The sequence below is a fragment of the Haliotis cracherodii genome, unplaced genomic scaffold (assembly GCF_022045235.1).
Source record: "Haliotis cracherodii isolate W230 unplaced genomic scaffold, xgHalCrac1.p SCAF_3, whole genome shotgun sequence".
Lineage (NCBI taxonomy): Eukaryota > Metazoa > Mollusca > Gastropoda > Lepetellida > Haliotidae > Haliotis > Haliotis cracherodii.
The window spans coordinates 30,030,288-30,054,887 of NW_027266286.1; the positions used below are offsets into that span (position 1 = coordinate 30,030,288).

General features: G+C 39.3%; 1 protein-coding gene across 1 annotated transcript; it reads right to left on the minus strand.

Moving 5' to 3' along the window:
- Positions 1-10,722: 10,722 nt before the first annotated feature.
- On the minus strand, positions 10,723-23,879 carry LOC139473832 (organic cation transporter protein-like). The gene is made up of 10 exons (XM_071256597.1): positions 23,217-23,879; positions 18,902-19,130; positions 18,274-18,377; positions 17,608-17,762; positions 16,544-16,712; positions 15,926-16,153; positions 15,201-15,430; positions 13,979-14,160; positions 12,755-12,906; positions 10,723-11,674 (listed from the first exon to the last, which is right to left on the minus strand). The coding sequence occupies exons 1-10, from the start codon at positions 23,360-23,362 to the stop codon at positions 11,587-11,589; spliced, it is 1,683 nt and encodes a 560-aa protein (XP_071112698.1). The 5' UTR covers positions 23,363-23,879; the 3' UTR covers positions 10,723-11,586.
- Positions 23,880-24,600: the final 721 nt, after the last annotated feature.

The following is a 24,600-nucleotide window of genomic DNA, read 5'->3' on the forward strand; positions in this document are numbered from 1 at the left end:
GAATTAAAAATCAATTTTGAAGTATTGTGCGTGGAGATAGTGGTTGTTCGCTTGTCACGCAGAAGGCCCTAGTTCGATTCCCCACAATGTGTCAAGCCCATTTCTTGTGGTATATTGCTAAAAGCGACGTCAAACCCATACTCACTAACATTGAAATAATAGTAACAGTGTTTGTTTTCACTTTCGAGAACGCTGGCAAAAATTGTTTAGTATTACAGCATGGCTTTACAGATTCGTGAACAACAGTCGTTTTGAATTAGGTTGCGAATCTCGAAGCGAAGTCAATATGAACATTATGGATGCATTTAGGTCGTGCACAAAAGGAGTATTCAACAAGGAGGTATCGGCACTAGAATCTAGGACTCTATTGTCGTGAAGCAGTTAGCTCCTTGGATTTGATTCCATACTTGATGAGAAATGGGTTGATTAGAAGTGGAGGTAGACTGCAGTATGCAAATGTTCAACCATTTCATGCATGGTTACCAGAAACTGGGTAACAAAGTTGATAATGAAGAACTATCAATTTGTAGAGTTTGTAGACTCAGTACAGTCGCGCGAACGCGTGCCGAGAGGTATTTTGACAGTCTCTTGTCATTATAAATCATTCTAATTGGAACTTTGGTGGCGATAGGTCGTATAATTGACGGGCTCTCGTCATAGTCATATCAGGACATCTAGTATTGTAGTGTATCATCCATAACTTTTTAGGTACAATCGAGCAACAGAGATGTGAATTTAGAAAAAATGGGATTGACATAGTAATATTTAGATAAATGATTAGCCCTTGAGGTTGCATAAAATGAGCATATAAAATGGAAGTGATATTCATCTTCAGTGTCATTCAGGGCGCACATTGGACAAATGCGTTCTTTTCTTTTAATACCCGTTTCAATAAATGGATCATGTAAACGACATCGAAATCTTGCTAAGGAAACCCGGAATATATTTACATTTAAACAAGATAAATATAATTCGGGTTATGCATTATTTTTTACCATTTTGTAATACATTTCTTGGATTCAGATACAGATTGAGACTAATTTTGTAAATATAAATCTTTTAGTCTTTGTGTCAATGATCTAATGAAAGAAGAATGACACTGTATATTTTGTTCACACCATACATAGCCATAACCAACGGAAAACTCGTTTACGTTTGTTACCCAATTTCGTTTTCCATTTTTATCAAAGAGTACCATCATATTATAACATTTTTTCGGGAACCTATAAGATGGCATATTCAATAATCTTAACCCATATTTAATAACCTTTATATGTGAATATATATACATTGGAAATCTGACACAATCACCATATACCATAACACTTGGTGTATTAACCTTAACACCGAGGAATTTCTTGCAGGCATATAAATGTACTTTTACTATATTATCAAGCTTACGGAGTCCCAAGAACTCTCCTCCGTATAGTAAAATCGGACTTGTCTTTAAATCAAATATCTTGAAGTACGACTAATAAGTAATATTTCCAAGAGTATAGATTTGTTTTAACACACCAGTTAATACCTTTTGCGATTGAATCGATGCTCGCTTTGCATGCACGTAAGAATATTTGTAAAATATACACCTAAATACTTGTAGAAAGGTAGTATTGAGGCGTTCCCCTTTGTAGAACTAGTTTTCCTTTTGAAGCTTCCCGCCATTTTTAAAAACAACGATCTTCGTTTTATCTTTGTTTACAGTTAATTTCCATTCATCACAGTATTTTTCTAATTCGTTAATTTGTGTCTGTAAGCCGCTAATACTACTTGAGAATAATATAATATCGTCCGCAAATAATAGTAAAAGAAATCACCACATGCCAAGATGTAGTTGAATTCCATTTGTACACTTATCTTGAATTTGTGTTGCTATTTCATTAATAAAAATGAGAACAAAAAAGGACTTGGTATGCAGCCTCCAAGTTCACTATCACACATTTCCGTCAATATTCGGCTATTTCTGACACACACTTTTACATTTTCATAAATATTACATAGAAGTTTGCTCATTTTACAACTAAGACCATGGGAATACAGAAGTGACCATAACTTCTATCGTTGTTTAGAGTCAATTACCTTTGCAAAGACAACGAATAGAGCATAGAACTTTCCACCTTTTGTACTAAGATACGTTTGTACGATTGTTTGTAGTATAAACATATCATCAATAGTTGTATAACCTTCTCTAAATCCACCTAGGGTTTCCCTTATTTTATCCGTAGTATTACCCCAGATCACTAATCTCTTGTTAATGATAGATATAAATATCTTACTGAATATGCTTAAAATGTAAATTATACCTCTGTAATTATGTACGTTATTTATATCACTTTGTTTATAGATTGGGACGATAATACCAATCGACCGTGAATTTTGAAAATGCCCATTTTCTAATATCAAATTAAATAATATTTCTAAGTATGGAAGTAGTAAATCTAAAGAATGTTTAAAGAATTCAGGAATAGTATCATCTATACCAGCTGCCTTGTTACTTTTAAGATTATATATGCTGTCTACAATCTCTTCTCTCGTTATTGGAGAATCAAGGATATCCTCGGTACCACTTTTGTTTGTATCATATCGAGCGGAACTATCTGGTACTGTAGGCTCTGCGTCAGACTGGTCTCCAGTGGTGGGGGATGACAAAAGATTTGTAAAGTGTTGGTACCAATCATTGGTGGTAATATTATGTCTACATGCATGCTTTTTAATTAGACTTTTGAGGAGAGAACAGAATCCTTTAGAATCGTATATGGTTTTTTTCCAAACACTATTGTTTTTTGTTTGTAAATAAAATTTATCTCTCGTTTCTCTTCACCTAACACTATACTTATGCAATTGTACTCATCCAACGAATTGGTGTCTTAATGTTCTCTAAACCTATTTGGAAGTTTGCTTCTTTCCTTTTTCAATCTCTCACACTCAGCGTCAAACCATTTATTAACAATAATATCTGATTTTATATTACAGATTTGTCGTTTCATATCGGCAACAGCCAAACATATCACTTCTACGATATATTCTATACTGCCATCAATATTGTTAAACGTTATTCGACAGAATTATTAAGTAATTTTGGACACTATGTGTTAAAAGTTTTTGTCGAAAGAGCTCTTGTTTGTCATTATCCCATACAAACTTAAACGACCTATCACATTTCCTTACATCGAATAATTGTCGGCCCATGTGAGGCGAACGTAATTTCAACGTGAGCGGAACATGTGCCGATTCAGTATGTGACGGTATCGTAAAATCACTCGTGTACTCGAAAAGCGATGATGACGCAATAACATAATCAATTACACTTGAGCTATTGCACATATAAACGTATAATCGCCCACTTCAGGATCTGTGCAACGTCGTCCGTTCATAATATTAACATTTAACACTGAACATAGATCTAACAGTCATTTACCGAAATTATTTACAATTTTATCAGTTGAGAATCGCTGGACGTTAAAATAATCAAGAAGGAAATCCCACATGGAATGATTTTGACTTCCAATGCGGTCAATTATGTGGTCCTCAACAAAATCGAGTTTGGTGCCTGTACGAGCATTGTTAGTCCATGTTTCAGTTATTCCAACTACGTCGAAAAACCGGAAATGTTCCAAAACATAAAATACACAAACAAGTCCTAAGATTTATCACAAGTGTCTGTTTCTATCATGACCCTGGCCCCATTTCTATCTGGTATGTCCCCTGCAGGACGGGAGGGGTCGACCTGGTCAGTCGTCGTGATCCAGTTGTAAATCGTCGTTGATTGTTCATTACCAGTGTCAACGTTCCTGTGTGGGTCACGAGGGGTTCGGTTGAGCTCTATCTGTCTATACTCCTCCTTAGCCACCTCAACAGGTATATTTTGTTTATAATAATACCTGGTTTTTGGATTCTCGGCTCTGTCTAAACAATTCCTGTCTCTTTGTGTTGGTCAGGTCGTTGGCTATACCAACTCCTTTCTCTCTGAGGACTTCTCTCCTTTTCACAGACTGCGATTTGTCCTCCCAGTTACACAATTTAGCAAAGATTGGCATCGTCTAATTGGGACCCTTAGTAGAGATACGGTGAGCCCTTTCAATGTCTCTTGCAACTACTGGTTGTCGACTTTTATGAAGTCTAGTACTGTTCATGACTTCGAGTACCTTGTCTTTGCTTTCAGTGTAATGTTCGTCGTTTCTCCAGAATACCATATAAAACAATGTTGTTTAGCCTACTTCTCCTTACCTGGTCTTCTAATCGAGCTTCTAGGTCCCGATAGTAACTTTCTGCTTCTTCTGTCCTTTCACTTAGTGCATCGATGTCAATTCTCATTATCTTTGTACTTCTTTGTTTGAGTTCACCTCTGACCTCAACTCACTGATATCGGCCTTCGTGGATTTTGGATCTGATATCTTTGGAAAGTTTATCCTCCGTAATCTGGTCGATAATCGCTGACTTGCAGTAAAGCCGCTTGCGAAAAGCGTGCAGCAGCTTATGTTATGTAACTTAATCGAGTCTCCCGTATTACCCCAGTGTGCTGCGCTAACGGCATACAATTATCGTTATCGTAAATTATTGGTCACCTATTCTCTTAAACTGTACATGTACTGGTATTTCAACCCAATGACCTTGTGAGATAAACCATGCGGTGATTGACTCTCTACTGCATATTTATGGGCACATGCTTTGTATGCATTCCTAGATCCTATTATTTGATGATTTGGTCGTGTGGTATTGACAAAAATGAATGTGTTTTGAAATCGTTTTTGTAGACTACTCTCATATGTTCATTGTCGGTGCACGTAAAATCTGTTGTCATATGCAACAAATTCAACAAATACTTACCTTTTGTGTTTTCTTTCCTTATTGTAACAGGTATCCAACGGCATTAAAACCACTTGCGTAAAGCGTGCAGCCAACTTATGTTATGTAACTAAGTCGTGTCTCTCACCCTACCCCAGAATACAGCGCTAACATACAACTCTAGTTACTGTATAACATTGGCCATCATTCCCCTTGAGTATGACACTTGCATTATGTCCAGTAGTTACAATTCTCTGTTGTACTGATGTGAAACCCTAATATTAAGATGTGCATTAACCTGATTGTTTTTATCGGATATTTTGTTTCTCGAACCGAGAAAACTATGTTTGTGTTGTTCATTCACTTTTTCATCTCTGTTTTTGATGATTTTTTCGCAGTTGTTTGTTGTCCAAGAAAAGAAAACCAAAATAGTGCTTATTTATGTATCTTGTACCGAGCCATATCTGTAGCTTGTGTGTGTCTGTATGATTGTCCATTTCTTTTGAGACCCACTGTGCCTTTGTTTATCATACAAACATTCGATGTCGGTTGACATATCACAATATCGACAAGTAAAAAGCAAATAAGACTAATATTTCTATGTTTCAAGCAAGAGTTGATAGATATATTAAATGTGCATATGATGGCAATCCAGATCTCCACTCCTTAGATCCACAAAATTTAGAAAACCAATGTGACATTATAAATTAAATTCTTACACATGCAGGTAACAAATGTATCCCACAAAGCGTGTTTCTTAAACCATTTTGGAGACAAGATGGTCTTGATAACGCGCATTATCTTATGAGGGTAGCACGAAGAGATGAGATTCAAAATGGTAGATCGAGAGATAAAGATTCAAACGAACGTATATCTTACAAAAATGAAAAAAGGGTGTTTTAGACGCCTTTATCGCAAATCCAAAAAGGTAAAAGGAAGGAAGACCTTACAGAAATTGAAAAATCATCTGAACTTGATATACATTCCTTTTACAAAGCAAAGGTCACAAACTACAGATATAACAAAACTCAACTATGAGGGAGAGAGTGTCACAACACCTTCGGACATTTGTAAATTGTGGGGAAAATATTACTCTGATCTAGCTCAGTCATATTGCTCAGACACTTTTGATGAACATTTTCGAAAAGAATTTTTTCTTCCCTAGAACGTATTCAGAAGAGATAGGGGCACATGATGAGGAACTGGAAAGACAATTTTCTACTGTAGAAATAAACGAAACTGTAAAAACAAGTCCCTTGGGCCTGATAAAGTCACAAATGAGCATATAATTCACGGGGGTGAATCCTTGATAAGATATCTGTGTGCCCTGTTTAATGCTATGTTAAGACTACAATACATTCCTTTTAATTATACACTAGGAATGGTCATTCCTATATACAAGGGTAAGAATGACAAATCGGATCCCCGAAACTATAGAGGTATAACCTTAACTTCATGCATGGGAAAGCTGTTTGAAAAACTTATTGTTAAGCGCATTGAACTAAAAATGATGAAGACAAATCCTGATTTCCCTGACATGCTTCCAGTTCGGCTTTAGGAAAGAACATGGGGCAATAATGTCCGTTTTTACCCTTATTGAAAGTATTCAATTTTACACACAGCGAGATTCTACAGTAAATGCTGCTTTCTTAGACAATGAAAAGTCTTTCGACAGAATATGGCAGGACGGCCTTTTTTATAAATTACACCAAATGGGTATCAGTGGAAATACATGGAAGTTATTACACCATAGCTATACAAATAGCCATGCTTTTGTTACTTATCAGGGTGAACAGTCAGATATATACCATGTAAGACAAGGTGTCGGACAAGGAAGAGTTCTCTCTGCTTGGTTATTCTTAGTCTTTATAAATGACCTTATAACAGCCCTTAGACAAGCAAATAGTGGTATTTGTGTATTTGGTCTAGATATTCCAACTGTTTTGCTTGCAGAAGACACAACTCTTGTAAGCACCTCACCACGAGGGCTACAAAAAGCACTTGCTACAGTACATTCATATGCCTCAAAGTGGCGACTAACGTATAACCCTTCAAAAAGTAATGTTGTTGTCTTCTCTAAGACAAAACAAAAGGGGTTAGATATTAACTGCAAACTTGGTGATATAAATATAACCTCTGACTCTGTCATGTATTGTGGCATACTACTAACACATAACCTGTCATGTAAATCAAGTATTGAAAAATGTTGCCAAAAAGCAAGACAAAGTATTAATTCGTTAAAATCTGTGGGACTCAACAGTTCTGAGCTACATCCAGTTACCAGCGTAAAAATCTGGTTAAGAATGATATCAAAAACAAGTTTTTACGGCTGCGAACTGCTCTTTGATATAAAGGGCCAAAACATGAAGGTCATTGAAAATACTAAACGCTATTTCGCGCGAACTGTACAAGGACATGATAAAAGATCTCCATCAGAATCCACTATTGCTAATCTTGGCCTTTGGACAATGATCGGCTATATCGACAAGTGTAAACTTCAGCTGCTTGGCCGCTTACGTAACTTAACCTGTAACAATTTTGTTCAACATCTTTTTTGTGTATACATTGCAAATCCAACTAATCCTAAATCTGTATCTGGAGATTTATTATCAGTTCTTAACAAGTATAACCTACGAAACAACATTTGTACATATGTAAGCTATGGTGTATTTCCTACAAAGAGAAACTGGAAGCAACTGGTTAATAAAACCATTCGCAGAAAAGTTTCTGTCAATACAGGTCTTTCTCGCTTCATGCTAATACACACAAAGCTTACTCACCATATATTTATGGCAACTAGCATATCTGTACCCAGAACAGAGGTCGTTTAAAATTTTGTGTTAGAGTTTCATCACGAAACAAAACTTCCAGGGACTGTTTATTGTGTAACAAGCATGCCTTTGATTATGATAATCACATCATATTACATTGTGAAGCTCTACTGCAGGAAAGAAATGAACTGTTTTCAACTTTTATTGATCTGCTTGATGTTGAAACCTATGTCCAGTTTGAATTACAAGATGAAGAAGATATGTTGTCATTTTTCTTTGGTGCTGATACTCACTTCTCACAATGTATTGATATAGTTACATGGGAATCTGTTATACTGATGTTTTCTGCTTATGTACTTACACTAAAGCCTTACCTTGATTATGTCATCTGATCTAACCTTCTGTACTGTGTGAATGGCATGACACTGGTGCTAGTGTCTTGTATTGTATATATGTACAGGTAATATGAGTTTGTGTGAATACGTTTGATTAATTATATATATATATATATATATATATATATACCTTCGTGTTAAATTTAAGTTTCTGATTCTTGTACACATTTCTAAATTTTGATGTTTGTATAATATGAGACAACCAATTTTCTTCATTTTTCTTCTCCTCTGCTGTGGAGATGTTCACCCTCATCCTGGACCTAAATACCTAAAGGACTTAAATATTATACACCTAAATGTTCGAGGTCTCAGGGATAAATTTAATATTTTAATCGCAGAATTTGGGTCATACGATGTATTGTGATGTCATATTTAGACAACTGTACAAACGAACAATCATTGTTACTCGAGAATTTACATTTGGACGCATTGAGAAGTATCTCTGGGGTGGTTCGGGGTACCAGTCATGTTAAAATTTATAAGAACAACGACACCGCTTCAAATTAATAACATTTTACAAAATGAAAAATAGTATTTCACCTGTATATCTCAACGATCTCATCCCAAGTCCAGTCTCTGATAATAGCAATTATAACCTTAGAAATAGATCTAAAATACAAACAATCAAATGTAGAACCCAGACCTATGCTAAATCATTTCTTCCGGATACGATTAACCTGTGGAACACTCTACCCAATGAAGTTACTAATTCTTGCTCATGAAAAGAATTCAAATCCTTAATTAATCGTTCTGAAACAATTATTGATAATAATTTTGACCTATACTTTGACGGTCATAGATCATGCCAAATAGTCCACTATCGCCTTAGGCTCGGCTGCAGTGACCTAAACGCTGATAAGTTTAGACGACATGTTTCTGAAATATCAGACTGCACTTGTGGATATCACTTTGAAGACGCTATTCACTTTTTCTGTACCTGTCACAAATACGATAATATCAGAAAAACTATGTATTTCTACACACAAGGGTATGATTTAAAAACAATATTACATGGCAGTAGTTTAGTCAGCAGTTCTACAAACATGACTATTCTTAAATCAGTTCACGATTTCATTGTATCATTGATGGTACGAACGTATAACCAGGGAGAGTTTCTACATTGCATATGTCCTGTTAGTCCTGCACCATGACTGTGGAATATATCTATTTTATGAAAAAAGAACTATCTAGAAACGTATACAAAAGCAATTGTATAGGGATTTTTTTTATTTTGAGAGTCGAGTGAGTCGAGTAGGGTATTATGTAATATAAGATTTCATTTCACTAAATGTTAGTCTAATGTCCTGTTTTCGGTATGTAAACAATGTACCTGGCGCCAGTGTCGTTGAAAAAATATGTAAACTCTCACTCTGTAAGCTATGCAAACATAATATAGGAGGAGGGATTGGCGTAGGCGATATGTCTTGTATCCATTTTGCAGTAGCAGATCCTAAACCTACCACACTTAATAATAGAGTCCCACAGAACAGAAGTCTGTAGGGAACCGACATACGTGGCGTCCAATCCGACATGGGGTTGTAGGGTTGAATGTTTCCTAAATCAAGACTTTTCAATAAATTGAATACTGAAGAGCAAAAGCCTGGCATGGTCTGTCTGATACATGAGTCGGTAGGAACGAGATTAAAGAAAGAGGTCTGGAGCCTGGAGAAATATAAAGATACAGATATAAAAACGCGTGTCCGTATAGGCAACAATCAGTATTGTTATACCCCTATACAGAATCTTGCAATTCCATTGGTTAATCCGTATCACGTGAAACCATGTGACTGACACTGACTTCGAATATTGTCTCGTACTTCACATGATCAGAATTGACCTGTCACATGATGAATATTGAAAACGAGAAAACAAGATGGCGTCTGGAACGAATATTTCAGGGTTAAGTTACTGTAATGAAACAAGGACGGTTAAAAGACTTCATAAACTTTAGAGTGAATTTCGGTATAGCAAAACGAATGAATACTCTTGACGAGGTAGATATGCGGAAACAAGGACCCGATCCCTACGACGGTCAGACCAGCTCAAGGGGTCGGGACCTCGGGTAATTATTTGTACAATATGACATCTATAATCCTGTGAGTCTACACGACGCGTCCACAGTCATACACAATGACACAGCCAGGTTCACTCAGTGCCCACGGCAAGCACTATAGTGACTTGCGACTGGCTTCTGTCCTTTTAGGAAACTCCACGGGGCAGGTCAACACAAGAAAGTAAAACCATGCTCATACCATTTATAATTTGGTTGGTAGAATGCACATAAATGTTAGTATGCAACAGTTTCATCACAAGGTCCCGATCCCGGTCCCGGTCTCCCATCTCCGGTCCCGTACAATGTGTATGATGATGTTCAGGGAACAAGTACAAAAACATTATACATATAAGACAAAAGGCAAAACCTTACAAAGCTCGCTTGATTCAATGAGACACACTTTTATAATCCCTGAAAGACTTCTTCACAAGGTTGATATACCAGGAAAAATTAATACAAAAAGATATACATGTGTTCTTAAAATATGCTTCTGAAACGGAATGATTTCAACTGACAGCCATATATTGAAAGGTTAGTATGCCCCACATTGTATGCCGGAGATACAATATATATACAATGCAAACTAAATAATATGCACATCACATTCTTTGGGCTATTTCTCAAACATAACTACCCGGGAATTATAATACTGTTGCAAGAGCAAACAGAATCACTCTGCCACACACACACACACACACACCCCACCCCACCCATATGATTTGTTCATCATATAGTATGCGGCCTAGTTGTCAGGGAACCTCACATCATTGCGTAAAACTCATAAACAGATATTCTTAAGATGCATATTAAGTATTTCGTGCTCTACCTATATCCACCATCCTTGTTATAAAATGAAACTTGTATTCACCCCAGGATAATGTATCTGATACATTTGTCTCAAGGACAATAAAATATGTTTAAATGACCTTATCAACGAATAAAATTCGTAATCAAAAATATTTTGATAATTCATACGTGAACCGATCAAAAGTAACATAAATGGTATATTTGCATTTCATAATTCAGACTCATCAAATCCTCAATCACAGCACACGAACACTTGAACACACATTGTTTCAGGGCAGTGTCCATTGTTTGATTTGAGTGTTAGGGAGTCGTGATTTCACATGTAATACATTGTTTATATGCAATATGGCAATACTGACATACATAAGTAGGGGTAAATGTCGTGTCGTCATAGCACAGGCCTCCAACCGTTGGTATTAACGTCGGTGAAGGTTCACTGGGATGATTGGTCAGGTAGATATGTCTGTACGATTGTGATTTTTATCATGTATATATTCTGATGAGAAGATATGAATGTTTGTTACATTACCATCTATATTAATGTGTACGCCATTGTGGCATATAAATAACAAAAACTGTGAGTTCTGTACAGTCGGTGACACCTGAATAAAAAATTATTTGTCCACAACTCTTCATGACAGCATTCCGACTTCCAGTCAAACCTAGGGGATGAAGCAGGCACGTGTCAAGGTGGCAGCTGAACAGTACTCTTTGTTCATCAGAGAACCGATTGTTGATTTTGTCACATTTTCCTAGGTCTGTCAGTGACGACACATCCTTATGTGCTTGAGAGCAGAGGCTGTCTGACATTGGATTCTTCTGTCCCATCTGCGTCGCCGTTTATCAGGCGAGAATAAGGCCTTTTCCTGCAATCAGAAGCCGGTTAGTGCTGCAAAAACCCGGGCCTCGGTATTAGCCTGTGGCTATATTATCATCATAACAAACGTTAAAGCCTAAATGGCCTCAATACTCTTCTTTTGCCGATATGCAGTCAATACTGAAGTACCATGGTACCTTTATTGGTGAACAGTAAAGGCTTACGATATGTTTACAACAGCTATCTTACACAGCACTTTCTCCATTCGGAACATATGCAACTGTCTATGACCCAAACACCATACCTGTCAGTAATTCACTGCCACGCACTTGACTGTGACACTGCATAAGCATGACAGAGCAATGAAAGTATGCCAGGTGGGTTTCGCTTGATTTAAAGTATTGATTATTTCAAACATAAACAGATTAACTCGAACGTCTTGAGAAAAAAGCAAAATTTGGTAATTTCAGTAACATGTCTTTTGTTGCTATTTTACCGCCTTTGAAACAAATTCTTAGTACTTGACCCCCGACTAAACATGTACCAAAATACAACTGAGTGGTGGTGACTCACTCCACGTCCAGATGAGCTCAGATCATCTATAGCTCAGATCATCTATAGGATGAAGTTATGATCCAATTCTCACACCCAACCCGTACTTGTATTGTAAAGAAGGAGTCTTTGAATTAAGAGTTCAACACTCTTTGGCTAGCGAGTTTAGTGCGAACGTATTTAACAATAACGTGATACATCTTCAGTTTAATACTTTATCAAATACCCCCTCTATACTGTAGTAACCGGTGTGCACGATGTCTTCTGCAAGTGTGATACCGATATGCTAATAGGATACGTATATAGCTTTGTAGATGCCATATTTATTACGTACGCATAAGTTCACAATGTTAACTATTAAACGGGCAGCTTACACGGAGTCTATTGCGATGCGTATTGTATTCTACATCGGAGATCAATATACATGATAACAGTACAGTAAACATTTGTACATGACAAAAAACACTCAATTACGTTAATAAAAAAAATTGGTTCATTCTCTACTATGTGGACTAGATTCCCGCTGTTAAAACTGGTATGACTGGGTACATCCTTATTGATCTACGAATTCACCAACCTGCTAAAGTTTTTGGCATCTTCTAAAGTCTCTGGCAGATCCCTGTTGAGTGTCTCTGGTAGAGAAATATCGAGAAGACCGGACACAAAAGCCAGACACCCGAACAGGAGGAGAGGCAACGCCCGTCCCCATTTCCCCCCGACCTCTTTCCCCTGGTAACAATGATAGAGGATTATATCATTTCTAACCCGCACACGTCTGGAATAGCGGGCTCCCTCCGTTAGCACAAATAAACTGTGAGAGCATCGGGAATCACATGGGTGACATCAGTTACCTCCCTTGCCTCGGCACGCACGCACGCACGCACACGCACGCACACACATACACACACACACACACACACACACACACACACACACACACACACACACACACACACACACACACACACACACACACACACTTACCAGGTCTATGAGGGGCCAACACACACATATTTGCTACGTCTATGAAGTAGGGGCCACCACACACATATTTGCTACGTCTATGAAGTAAGGGCCACCACACACATATTTGCTACGTCTATGAAGTAGGGGCCACCACACACATATTTGCTACGTCTTATAAGTAGGAGCCACCACACACATATTTGCTTCGTCTTATAAGAAGGGGCCACCACACACATATTTGCTACGTCTATGAAGTAGGGGCCACCACACACATATTTGCTACGTCTTATAAGTAGGAGCCACCACACACATATTTGCTACGTCTTATAAGTAGGGGCCACCACACACATATTTGCTACGTCTATGAAGTAGGGGCCACCACACACATATTTGCTACGTCTTATAAGTAGGGGCCGCCACACACATATTTGCTACGTCTTATAAGTAGGAGCCACCACACACATATTTGCTACGTCTTATAAGTAGGAGCCACCACATACATATTTGCTACGTCTTATAAGTAGGAGCCACCACACACATATTTGCTACGTCTATGAAGTAAGGGCCACCACACACATATTTGCTACGTCTATGAAGTAGTTGCCACCAGACACATATTTGCTTCGTCTTATAAGTAGGGGCCGCCACACACATATTTGCTACGTCTTATAAGTAGGGGCCACCACACACATATTTGCTACGTCTTATAAGTAGGGGCCACCACACACATATTTGCTACGTCTATGAAGTAAGGGCCACCACACACATATTTGCTACACACACACACACACACACACACACACACACACACACAAACACACACACACATATTTACCAGGTCTATGAAGTAAGGGGCCACCATGCCGCCTATCCTGGCAAAAGATGAGCTGAGGCCCAGGGCTGAACTCCGTACAACAGTCGGGAATATCTCCGTCGAGTACACATACACCACGCCGAATGCACCCGAGGCACACATCTTCCCTATCATTGACAGTGTGACTGTGCTCCACTGATTGGCTGTGGAATATAACGTGTTGTCAGTTAGAAACTATTTCTTCTGTGTGAGCATACTAGTACCAAAACCCAATTTCTTGGTTCTCAGCAATGGTATATAAATTACCCACAGGGAAGTATTTCAGTGAATCTCGGCGAAGAAGGTGACTACCAAAATGATTAACGGGCATTAATGAATACTGTATCAAACATAACCTACTACAGACAGTGTAGACATCTTACAGAATCCCATATTTCAGGTGGTGTCAGATAACTTTGGTAAATAATTTCAATATTTAAATGGCAAACCAAGCACAGTAGCAATGCCATACCATGTATTACCTAATATTAGTATTCAGTGAACTGTGGTATTAAGTATATACTAATTGATGAAATACTATATCTATCTGAATATATAAAATCCATAATTCGCTCAAGTCGAATAATCACTACTGTGACCAAACTACTCTCAGTCTGCCGCAAATACACATTAGTTATCAGGCTGAACATTGAAGTCGAAGAGTGAGAGAGTAAGTGTGGTTTTACACCGCTTTTAGCGATATTTCAGCACTATGACGGCGGGCGACATCAGAATTGTACCAATGTGGAGAATGGAACCCGGGCCTTCGGCAAACGAGTGAACGTTAAATACACGAGCCTACACCATCGCCCTTAAAGAAGTCTATGAGAAAATTGTACAAGAAAGTAATATTCAACCCTTTGTAAGTCAGATATGATACGCATATATTAAAATTCTAGAATACTTACGAATCTTATTTCATGGTATTTATGCTTTCTAATACAGACAAAGAAAAGCGTTTCTGAGTCATGCCTTATTCATTCACCAAGATCAAGATGTTTTGCACCAGGAATGATTCGGTGTCATAGTATTCTTAAAATTGTATTTAGAAAATCAAATACAAACATTTCAATACAACAAAACAATACGGCGTTCACTTTTAAGCAACACACTGCTGTGCAACGTTTTAACTCTATTGGTCATGGTAACTCCCATACTTTCACAGACGTATGACTTTTTGAAACGGGGCCTAGCATACACATACCGTCGTCCACAAATAAAATAGTGATGACTGAAAGTATACAAGCAGCTCCCCCTAGCGTCATGAAGGCACACAGCAGTGCTTTTCTCCCCATCCTGTCCAAGAGTAGCAGACAGAGGATGCTAGATGGATACTCCACCAGACAGGCCAACAGTGAGTTGAGGTGCAGGCTGCCGGCGCCCAGGTTGTCGGTGTTGGACGACAGACCGAAGTAGGCTACACTCACTGTCATCCTGGAAGAAACATAGCATACGTTTTACTGTGTATTTGTTTGTTTGTTTAATGCCACACTCAGCAATTGTACAGCTGCATGACGGTGGTCTGTAAATAATCGACTCTGGATCAAAACATGCTGAGATTTGCATAATGAGCATTATGAGCAAATTACATTGTTTCAGAACAGCTAATCCGATGATCGCGGTTTACAGGGGCATAGATGGCCACGTTGCTGAGAAGCAGCGTGGGCTCCTGGGTTCGAATGCCATATTTGACCTGATTATGTTTCTAGGTTAGACAGCACAATAACTGTTCATCGTTTTTTCTAAGCCCTGCATCAAGCACAACGCGCCGTGATATAACTGAAACATTGTTCAAAGCTGCGTTCAACCAAACTCGCTCACTCACTCTTTCGTTAGAACGCCATATTGGCCCGGATTTCGATTTTCCACAAGTTCTGTTTTCCTCGAAAATTGGGTAGTTCACTCACTGCGAATTGTGGACCTTCTTACCAGGAGAAAAATAGAACCATTGTTCTGACGAATAATGTCCTATGAGTGAATAACTGCAAGATGCTGGTTTTGGGCATTTTTAGTTTGGAATCCCTGTCTTCTTTTTCGAACTGCATGGCACTGTCGGGGATTGTGACCTTGTTGACACGTGCAGCGTGACGTATAATCACTTCCGCTTCCTCAGTCCGGGAAACGTTGAGCAACCATCTTGGAGACTCTGGAATTATCCTGATCAAAGAAGATGAAATACAGCCATTTGGCTCACAGGAAGAATTTCATAGCTTTCAATTAAACTGTTTTACCAAACTATTCACTTATGTTTGAATCAAGCTAAATGCAAATTTTAATCGTGTATAAACAGGTAAAACAGAGGACATCAGACGCAAAAAGACGATGTTGAGCAGACATTTTGTTAATTTTAATTCACTTGGGCGCCCTGGATCCCTGCTACAGTCAGGTGTTCAGTAGACTGTGGTCACATAATCCCACCTAGTCGCAAGGTCACAAGTGATCATTGCACCAGACCAGTGCATCACGTAGGTCTTTGTCCACATGAAGATTACAGGCCTGATATAACTGAAACCCGTCCATATCATATCTCTTTCATTAAAAACGTACCACCAGTATATAAGAAAGATTCCGACAGGCGCCGCCATGACCAGCTCCAGAGTGTGCCAGTCTCTGATGAAGAAGGCCACTCCCGTCAAGAAGGCATAGCCACTTGTGAAGAAAAAATTGCTGATGATACCGGCCCACACCCGTTTAGAAGGACCAACAAATTCCATACCTACAAAATACATGGGGAAAAATATGGATTTACGTCGCTGAAGGAGAAAGCAATTCCAAACCTACAAAATTACACAGAGGTTTACTTTACGTTGTTGTTTGCAATGACATAATTTCGGCCGATTCTTCAAAATTTCGCCTTACTGGCGATTCTCGTTTAAATGTCCCGCCTTAACCACAAATAATATACAAATGGACCTTTAAATGTATCTGTACATCTTCCGGGGGCAATGGGGTTAAATGACTCTAAAATTCCAGTTTCCAATCCAATTTCGGTGCTATATTTTGGCAGGACTACCGAGTCTATTCTTAGTCCAATCAAAATCGAGTAACGAACTCGAAATCCGGTTCGTAAACAACACGCCCACTGACGTGCAGATTTCGATCGATTGCAGGATTTGCATACATATTTTCCACAACTGGGGTTGGACAGATATTTTCCAAATCGTTTCATGTTATATATCAAGGTGCTCAAGTGATATGATGCACTTCGAGAGGTAAGGCCCGTTTTATTATTACACAGATCTTGATTATGGGTCATATCGGCCTGACTGGGCGCCACCATTTAGTTTGAAGCAAATACATGTGATATGAGACGTGGAATCTGATTTGTCAATAAGAGGGACATAAAAGGGACAATACTTATAATAGCCACTGGTGGCACTACTACAGAGCCTGGAAATTCCAGCCTAGTTCGACATGGGTATAAACTGGACTTCTATAGTCAGTTAACTCTCTTGTCTCGGGGAGATGGTGTCTGCAATGCAAAAGAAACGCAACTTTCCGCACATAACTACACGTATATCACAACTTTACATTAAGGCAATTGTTACAGTATATATCTAGGATGTGAACAGTTTGTTGTAGGCTTCGACAAGTAATCATGCAGAACATACCAATCACGAAGCACGTGGTGAACATCCCTGCGGTACAGGCGCCGTTGATAAAGCGAAGGAAAACAAAGACGATGTAGGTGGATGCCCAGTTGAGAGCAAGACCGCCAACAAATAGGATCGCAATAGACAGGGCCAGCGCCTTGCGTCGCCCGACCCTTTGTACAGAGAATAAATGTCAGTGAGTGAGCCAATGCTGTTTTACGTCTCAGTCAACATTCATACATCTAATTTCACGTGAGGTGGAGAAACACCGCATACTTTCTATTTGGCCTGCTTGGTTTACGGTTTATTATTTGTATATTAAATATATGTATAAATAGGTATTCTTTGTAATGTTTTGTCGATAGGCTGAAATAAGGAAACTAGTAATGAATGTGAAAGTTGTTTAACGATGAAAGGATTAATAAAATTACACAATAGACCTAATTTGCAGTTTTTATTATAATTTATTACCAAATCATTCCATATTTTGAACCTAGTGTAACTATGACGCGTCCTTGCGGGTTTGTGTTCTGGACAATAAATGCTATATTAATTCATTTTTCTTAACTCATATGCAACATTCATCAAAATGGGTAAAAAAAACATTATGATGCGGAAACAGAGGCCGCATGTATTGTTCTATGAGGATCGGTGACGCTTTACCTGTCAAACTGGAATAATTACCTGTCACCCAGTGCACCGAATATAAATGCTCCCGCAAAATATCCCCCCATGAAGATCATCTGTGCGTTAGAAGACTGTATTGCGTTGTTGCATACCATGTTCAGCTGTAGGGAAACAACAGTACTTAAGTGCATTAATTATTTACATATCTAAACAAAACAGAAAAAGTAAGTAAATGTAGTAAATTCAGCAACATTTAAATTATATAATGGAGGCCTCCAAATACTCAAATATGGGAAACGTAAACCAGTGGCTGACGGCATGAACAGCGATCTATATTGTGGGTCACAAAGAGACACAGGTCACAGATTGTAACCACCGACCTTTTTACGTTGTCTCCAATTATCGGCACGAGGTACAGGGAGCTTATCCTCACCTGGAAATCATAGGGGAAGACCACAAGCCGGCACTGGCCCCGAGTGAGTGAGTGAGTGGGTCAATGGGTGGTTGGCTGCGTTGGTGCATGGTCTTAGGTCGCATTTAGCCATGATTGCCGCCATACCACGGGCTTCACAGATTATCCCATATGGGGAATCAAACCCATAGATACGATACACACAAACCCGCCAGGTCACACGAACGTTACTTGGTTTAAACTTACAGAGTCACAGTCTTATGCAGAACGTACCTCTGTGGCAGCGGTCGACTGGAACACGGACTTATCGTACACCCATTTATTGCATCCTACGATGGTCCTGTTAGATGATGCTGATTGGCCGCTGGAGAAGTACAAGTGACACGGGTCGTACTGGAGCTTCCCGTCACGCTTCACAAAGGGTATGGTCTTGTTGATGAGCTCTGCGTGGTACTTGGACTGCACGGCGTAAGTGTCATTGTTGTAGCCAGGGATAGCGCATCTGGAATAATGATGTTTAACTAATTATCAGGCAGGCTTTTGTTTACTTTAATAGGTGTGCAAGGGATAAGTCCAATCTTCTAATGAACAGAACATTTCTTAACCTGAATTTCGAACAATTGATTTATGAGTTGGTTGGTTTTAATACTGCTTTTCGAAACCGAAGTTCGAACATTTGATCTAGTGTGAGTTGGTTGGGTTTCACACTGACTTTTCGAACCTGAAGTTCGAACATTTGACCTACAGTGCGTTGGTTGGGTTTAACAGTGGTTTTCGAACAGTCCAAAATTAAGACCTACAATGAGTTGGTTGGGTTTACACTGCCTTTCGAACCTGAATTTCGAACTTGCGACCATTGGATTCTGGCACGTATCCTGGCGCCTGAAACGAACTGGTCACCCGTACCCTATGAAAATCATGAAATTACGTCACCAGAGCAATGCCGATCCCTAGCCTACATAATCTGACAGGCGCTTTTATAACACACTGAATCTATCTGACAAGCCAACTAAGTGAGTGAGTATGGTTTAATGTCGCTTTAGCACTATCCCAGCAATATCACGACGGGGGACACCAGAAATTGGCTTCACACATTGTACCCATGTGGGGAATCGAACCCAGGTATTCGGCGAGACGAGCGAACACTTCAGCCAGTAGGCTACCTCATCAGTAGGCTGATTTTATTGCAATCGTTAAACACCCTGCAAAAGTCACCCCTCCCCCCCCCCCCCCCCCTTCCCCCAGCCAAGGTGTTACGGTACTTCCGTGTACGCATGTGGATATATCATCATTATGCAAGACAACATTCATATTCAAATGTAAGACCCATTAACGATTAAGGAAGTAAAAGTAGTTGCCACATGTATAATCAACAAAATTCACGAATCCATTATCCAATTCGTTTGATGACATGATGGTTTCCGTTCTTATTCTTCGTCAACCGGTATCAACAACGACCGTCAGTGACTGATATTTGCATATTTTCCATTAATTCAGTTTTACCTGTTCGCGGCCAAATATACTGGCTGTATATCGAGGTAAGGAAAACTAAGGTCTAATCTAGACTACACATTACTAAAATATCACTGACAGGTAACAGACAACGTTAAGTTTGACCTTTGAGGACAAGACCTGCATTAATTCAGTTTTACCTGTTCGCGGCCAAATAAGTTCTGAGTCTAGCAAGGGATTAGACAAGGGAGAGACAGGCGACAGACAACGTTTGAGCTTTGAGAACAAGAACTTCTTCTTGTGGTTGATGTCATGGTCGCATATAGATATCACGTGGTAGGTAGTCGCTGTGTGACCAGGTGGTATTAATTGCACAGGACTGAATGCAACAAGCAGTGTGTCATGATTCAGGAATGCAGCTGATGCATATTGATGTATATATTTGTATGGACCTATACGCGTTTGCCGATGCGTGTCCAGTCAAAGGGCTGTCCTATAATATATCATAAGTTAATAGTCAAGCCTTATAAACTGCCAAACAAAATAGAAAGTACACACCCATGTTTGGTGGAGGCTGAAAATAAACCAAACAAGAAATAGATACAGATTTCGGCGACTGTTTAGTAACGTTTTCATATCGTTTGTAAATGTTTGGTCAAATCCAATTTTCAGGTGTAAATGTTCTTTTGCCCGGCCGTAGTTGATGCGGCCCGATGGAAGAATCAGCAACACGCCATGGATTTAGTAATATACCTAATGCCCCACAGGGTCAGATGAAGCATCTATCAGTGACATACGTGCATCATTCCATCTCTTAGGATAACGGATCGACTGGTACTTTTGCATGAGACGGAATATCTTTTCAGGCAGCGCTTCAAAACTCGTATTTATCTGGAGAGTAAAGTCAAGATGTTTCATTGTAGTAAAGGCCACCTGGTCCATATACAAAACAAGAGTACAAAGAGATAATATCAGTGTGTACAATGCAGCTAGGAGACGTCTAATAACGTAAAACATGAGGACTAATTACTTTCTTCCAGCATTTTCGGAAACATTGTATGTGGTCTTCTTAATGTGACATTTCTTCCTCCTTCATCAAGATTATTACATGGAGATGTGTACCTACCGGGTACCCACAATAAACATCCAACACGTACGTATCTGATGTATATCACTTCTACAAAGTCCTGCACCATGACTGTGGAACATATATATTTTATGAAAAAACACAATCAAGACGCGTATACAAAAGCAAGTCTAGCCTGCTCTAGATAGCTCTATTCCACATATATGAAATCAGCATAGGGAAAATGTATTTTTTTAGAGTCAAGAAGGAAGTAAATGTTAGTCTAGCTTCTACATACCTATCACATATAACAAATTAAACAAATATGTACCTGAAATGTTCAATAATTGATAAGTAGTAACAGGTAATTTATAGTTTAACATATATCCGGTAACATCTGCTTGTAACGATTGTATCACACCTGGCTCAGGTTGTCCTTAACGCTTAATATTCAGCTGAACACATACATCCAGTAGGACCTAGCCTTGGTGGTAGTTGACAATATGGTAAAGATTATTCGTATACATATAATGGGCGTAACTCTACACTAATTATAAGGTGTAGATGTTCCCTTTGTCTATCAACGTTATGCGGAATACATGTTATTGTATTTATTGGAAACAGTCAGACTTTCTGGTAGGTGTGATACCCATGCATTAAGTGACACATTACCTGTGAAAATGATATGCCACAAAAATCAGAGATAAGGGCACACATTTTTCTCAAACATAATTAATTCCATATATATTCATCCAGTGGCAATATGAACGGTCCCATGCATCACTGAGCAAATGTCTACACTGTAATAAAAAAGATATTTTATCCCCGATATAGTAGAAATACTACCACACAACTTTCCCAGTCTCTCGTTATCATGGCTTGGGGCACCTATCGTAGCATGTGTGAAATAGAGTGAATGAGTTCTGTTTTACGCCGCTTTGAACAGGAAAGAACGCCTCAACGCTTAGGCTAATTAAACGACCTTCTATTGCTCAAACGGAGAGTTGAACATGGTTTCTATGTATGATTAACCCGCGTGGCACATGACCAAAAGTCGGAGGCCGGAAACTATTTGCCGGCTATGACTAAAACAGTTTCATGTGAACAGGATTTGAAAACTAAATCAAAACTAAAAGTATCTATCATATAAAACAAAATAACTGTACTGGCGCTAAGTCAACACTCAAAGAATTTTTCTATAAGGTGTTATGTTTTTAATAGATTTTGATTTAAAACTTCTTCTTTTTTAAAATCGCATAATACACAACTACTGATGGATATCTTAGACATCCTATCTTCGAAAATCAATTTTGGTTGGGGTTTTTCAACACAAATTTACAACATGGTAGGAGTCATGTTGCGAATTTATTTAATAAAAAACCCCATTAAGATGTACTCATTTTTCAGGGCGGTCGGGTAGCCTAGTGGTTAAAGCGTTAGCTCGTCACGCCGAAGACCCGGGTTCGATTCTCGACAGGGGTACAATGTGTGAAGCCCATTTCTTGTGTTCCCCGCCGTGATATTGCTGGAATATTGCTAAAAGCGACGTAAAATCACTCACTCACTCATTTTCAATTGAAAATTAAACATGACAAAATCAACTGAGAGGTATGTTTTCTTTTGCCACTCTGTTTGTTACTAACGAAACACTTATGTCAACCTGACATTATTGTCGCATCCAGGTGGCTGTCAGACCACATAATATACCTCGCTTACTGCAATTACACAGACCGCATGTAGAGTGACTTCATATTCTGTTATCAGCTTGCCGTCACTCAGTCGTGACAGCTGTAGAATAGTGAAAGGCTACATAATGATCAGTATTGTCTCCCTGAGTTAGTGTTGATGTCGCTTCATGTTTTAGGATTTAACATGGATACAGGGATTCGAGTGGGAGGTTGGAGGAGGTATAAAATACAGCGTATAATGTTATCACTTGGTTATATACTTTCAACACAATTAACGACTAACAAACGCAAATCGAAATAACATAATAGTTAAATGAACACAAGGTGGAATTCGATGTTATAAACATAAACGATTATATTTGGCTTTGAGAAGGCCCCTTACCTGTGGTCGGGGACGTTGAGCAGGTAAACATTGATCATCATCCTGACCCCGTGGGGTATAGCTGGGAGGCACAACAGGAAGTACACCCATTTCTGGTACCTGCCGAACTCCCCCAGATGTCGGAGAATATCGTCGAAGTTCGCCATGTTCTCCGGAAACTGGAGTAGCTTGACTGATCACAACACTGTTGTTATCAGATCACGATGCGTCGGGAAAGCTCACAAGACTGATGCGCTTCAGCCCACACATCCGTTACTGTACGAAGTCATTCACATCCGTTGAAACTACAGTGCTATCGACAAGTACTGTACACACTGACATGGATCGAACAACCACAGACGTGTCATCTGAGTTCACCAGTACACAAAGGAAGCTTTCGTTGAAACACGGTGCAAAGGTTCCCAGTCAAGCAGCAAGGCCGCGGTCTGGTGACGCCGAAGCCGAACATTTAGATCCACGCTTCTGTTGATTGACGGTTTACACAATCAAGGTTCCGCTAACGATTACAAATGTTGCATTTTTATAGCCACAATAGCAGATACCAGCGGATTGACCAGCCGACTCACCACAACTCAAATTCACCACAGCTGTCCGTAAGTCGGTCACGGACCTGCAGCGGTATTTTCTCGGCTGATAGCAACGTTATGTCGTCTGCTCGTGTCACGTGAGTTCCGCGATACGTCTCAGCGGTTTTGATATATAAATATGAATGTGCGTTTAAGCGATACTATGTCACAACGTTATCTGGCGCGTTTGTGTCCAACCTGCTTATGTCAGAAAGGCGGTTGGGTCCATTCTGCGACAGAGGGGCGTTTCCCTAAACAATCGTAATGCACACATTTGAAAAGGCGCCGCAGGCTGTTTCGCGGCCCAAGCAAATTGCGTTCTTATATGATAAAAAAAACACCTAACTTTAATTTGTCTGCAAAATTTCTTAAACGTTATGATATATCACAATCCAGCAGTTAATTATAAAAGAATATGTGCCGAAAATCACACGTCTATACTGACCATTTTCCTGAAGTTAAACGACCCGTGAAAATCCGGGGTAAAATAGGTCTTCAGCAACCCATGCTTGTTGTAAAAGGCGACTATGCTTGTCGTAAAAGGCGATGAACGGGATCATCGTTACCTGCACTTCATCCAAATAAACCGCCTCAGCGGTCTAGTGGTAGAGCGTCCGCCCGGAGATACCATGCCGCAGTTTAACATGAATACCCCACTCAGACACAGTATACTGACTCCGAGCCGACCATGTGGTCCTTGTTTTAGCCCCTTTATGCCGAGGGCCAGACAGGGTAACAAAAAGTACCATCTTTTAACGCCTTTTGGTATGACGCGGCCGGTGATCGAACCCCGGACCTTCCGCTCTCCGGGCGGACGC

What these genes read in the sequence shown, in the direction of transcription:
- LOC139473832 (XM_071256597.1), bottom strand. Translation starts at nt 23,362, where the DNA reads ATGGCGAACTTCGACGATATTCTCCGACATCTGGGGGAGTTCGGCAGG. An exon ending in ATCTTTCTTATATACTGGTG is followed by an intron (nt 16,154 to 16,543) that starts GTACGTTTTTAA and finishes TTCTTTGATCAG; the next exon opens with GATAATTCCAGAGTCTCCAA. An exon ending in GATGCCAAAAACTTTAGCAG is followed by an intron (nt 11,675 to 12,754) that starts GTTGGTGAATTC and finishes TTCTGATTGCAG; the next exon opens with GAAAAGGCCTTATTCTCGCC.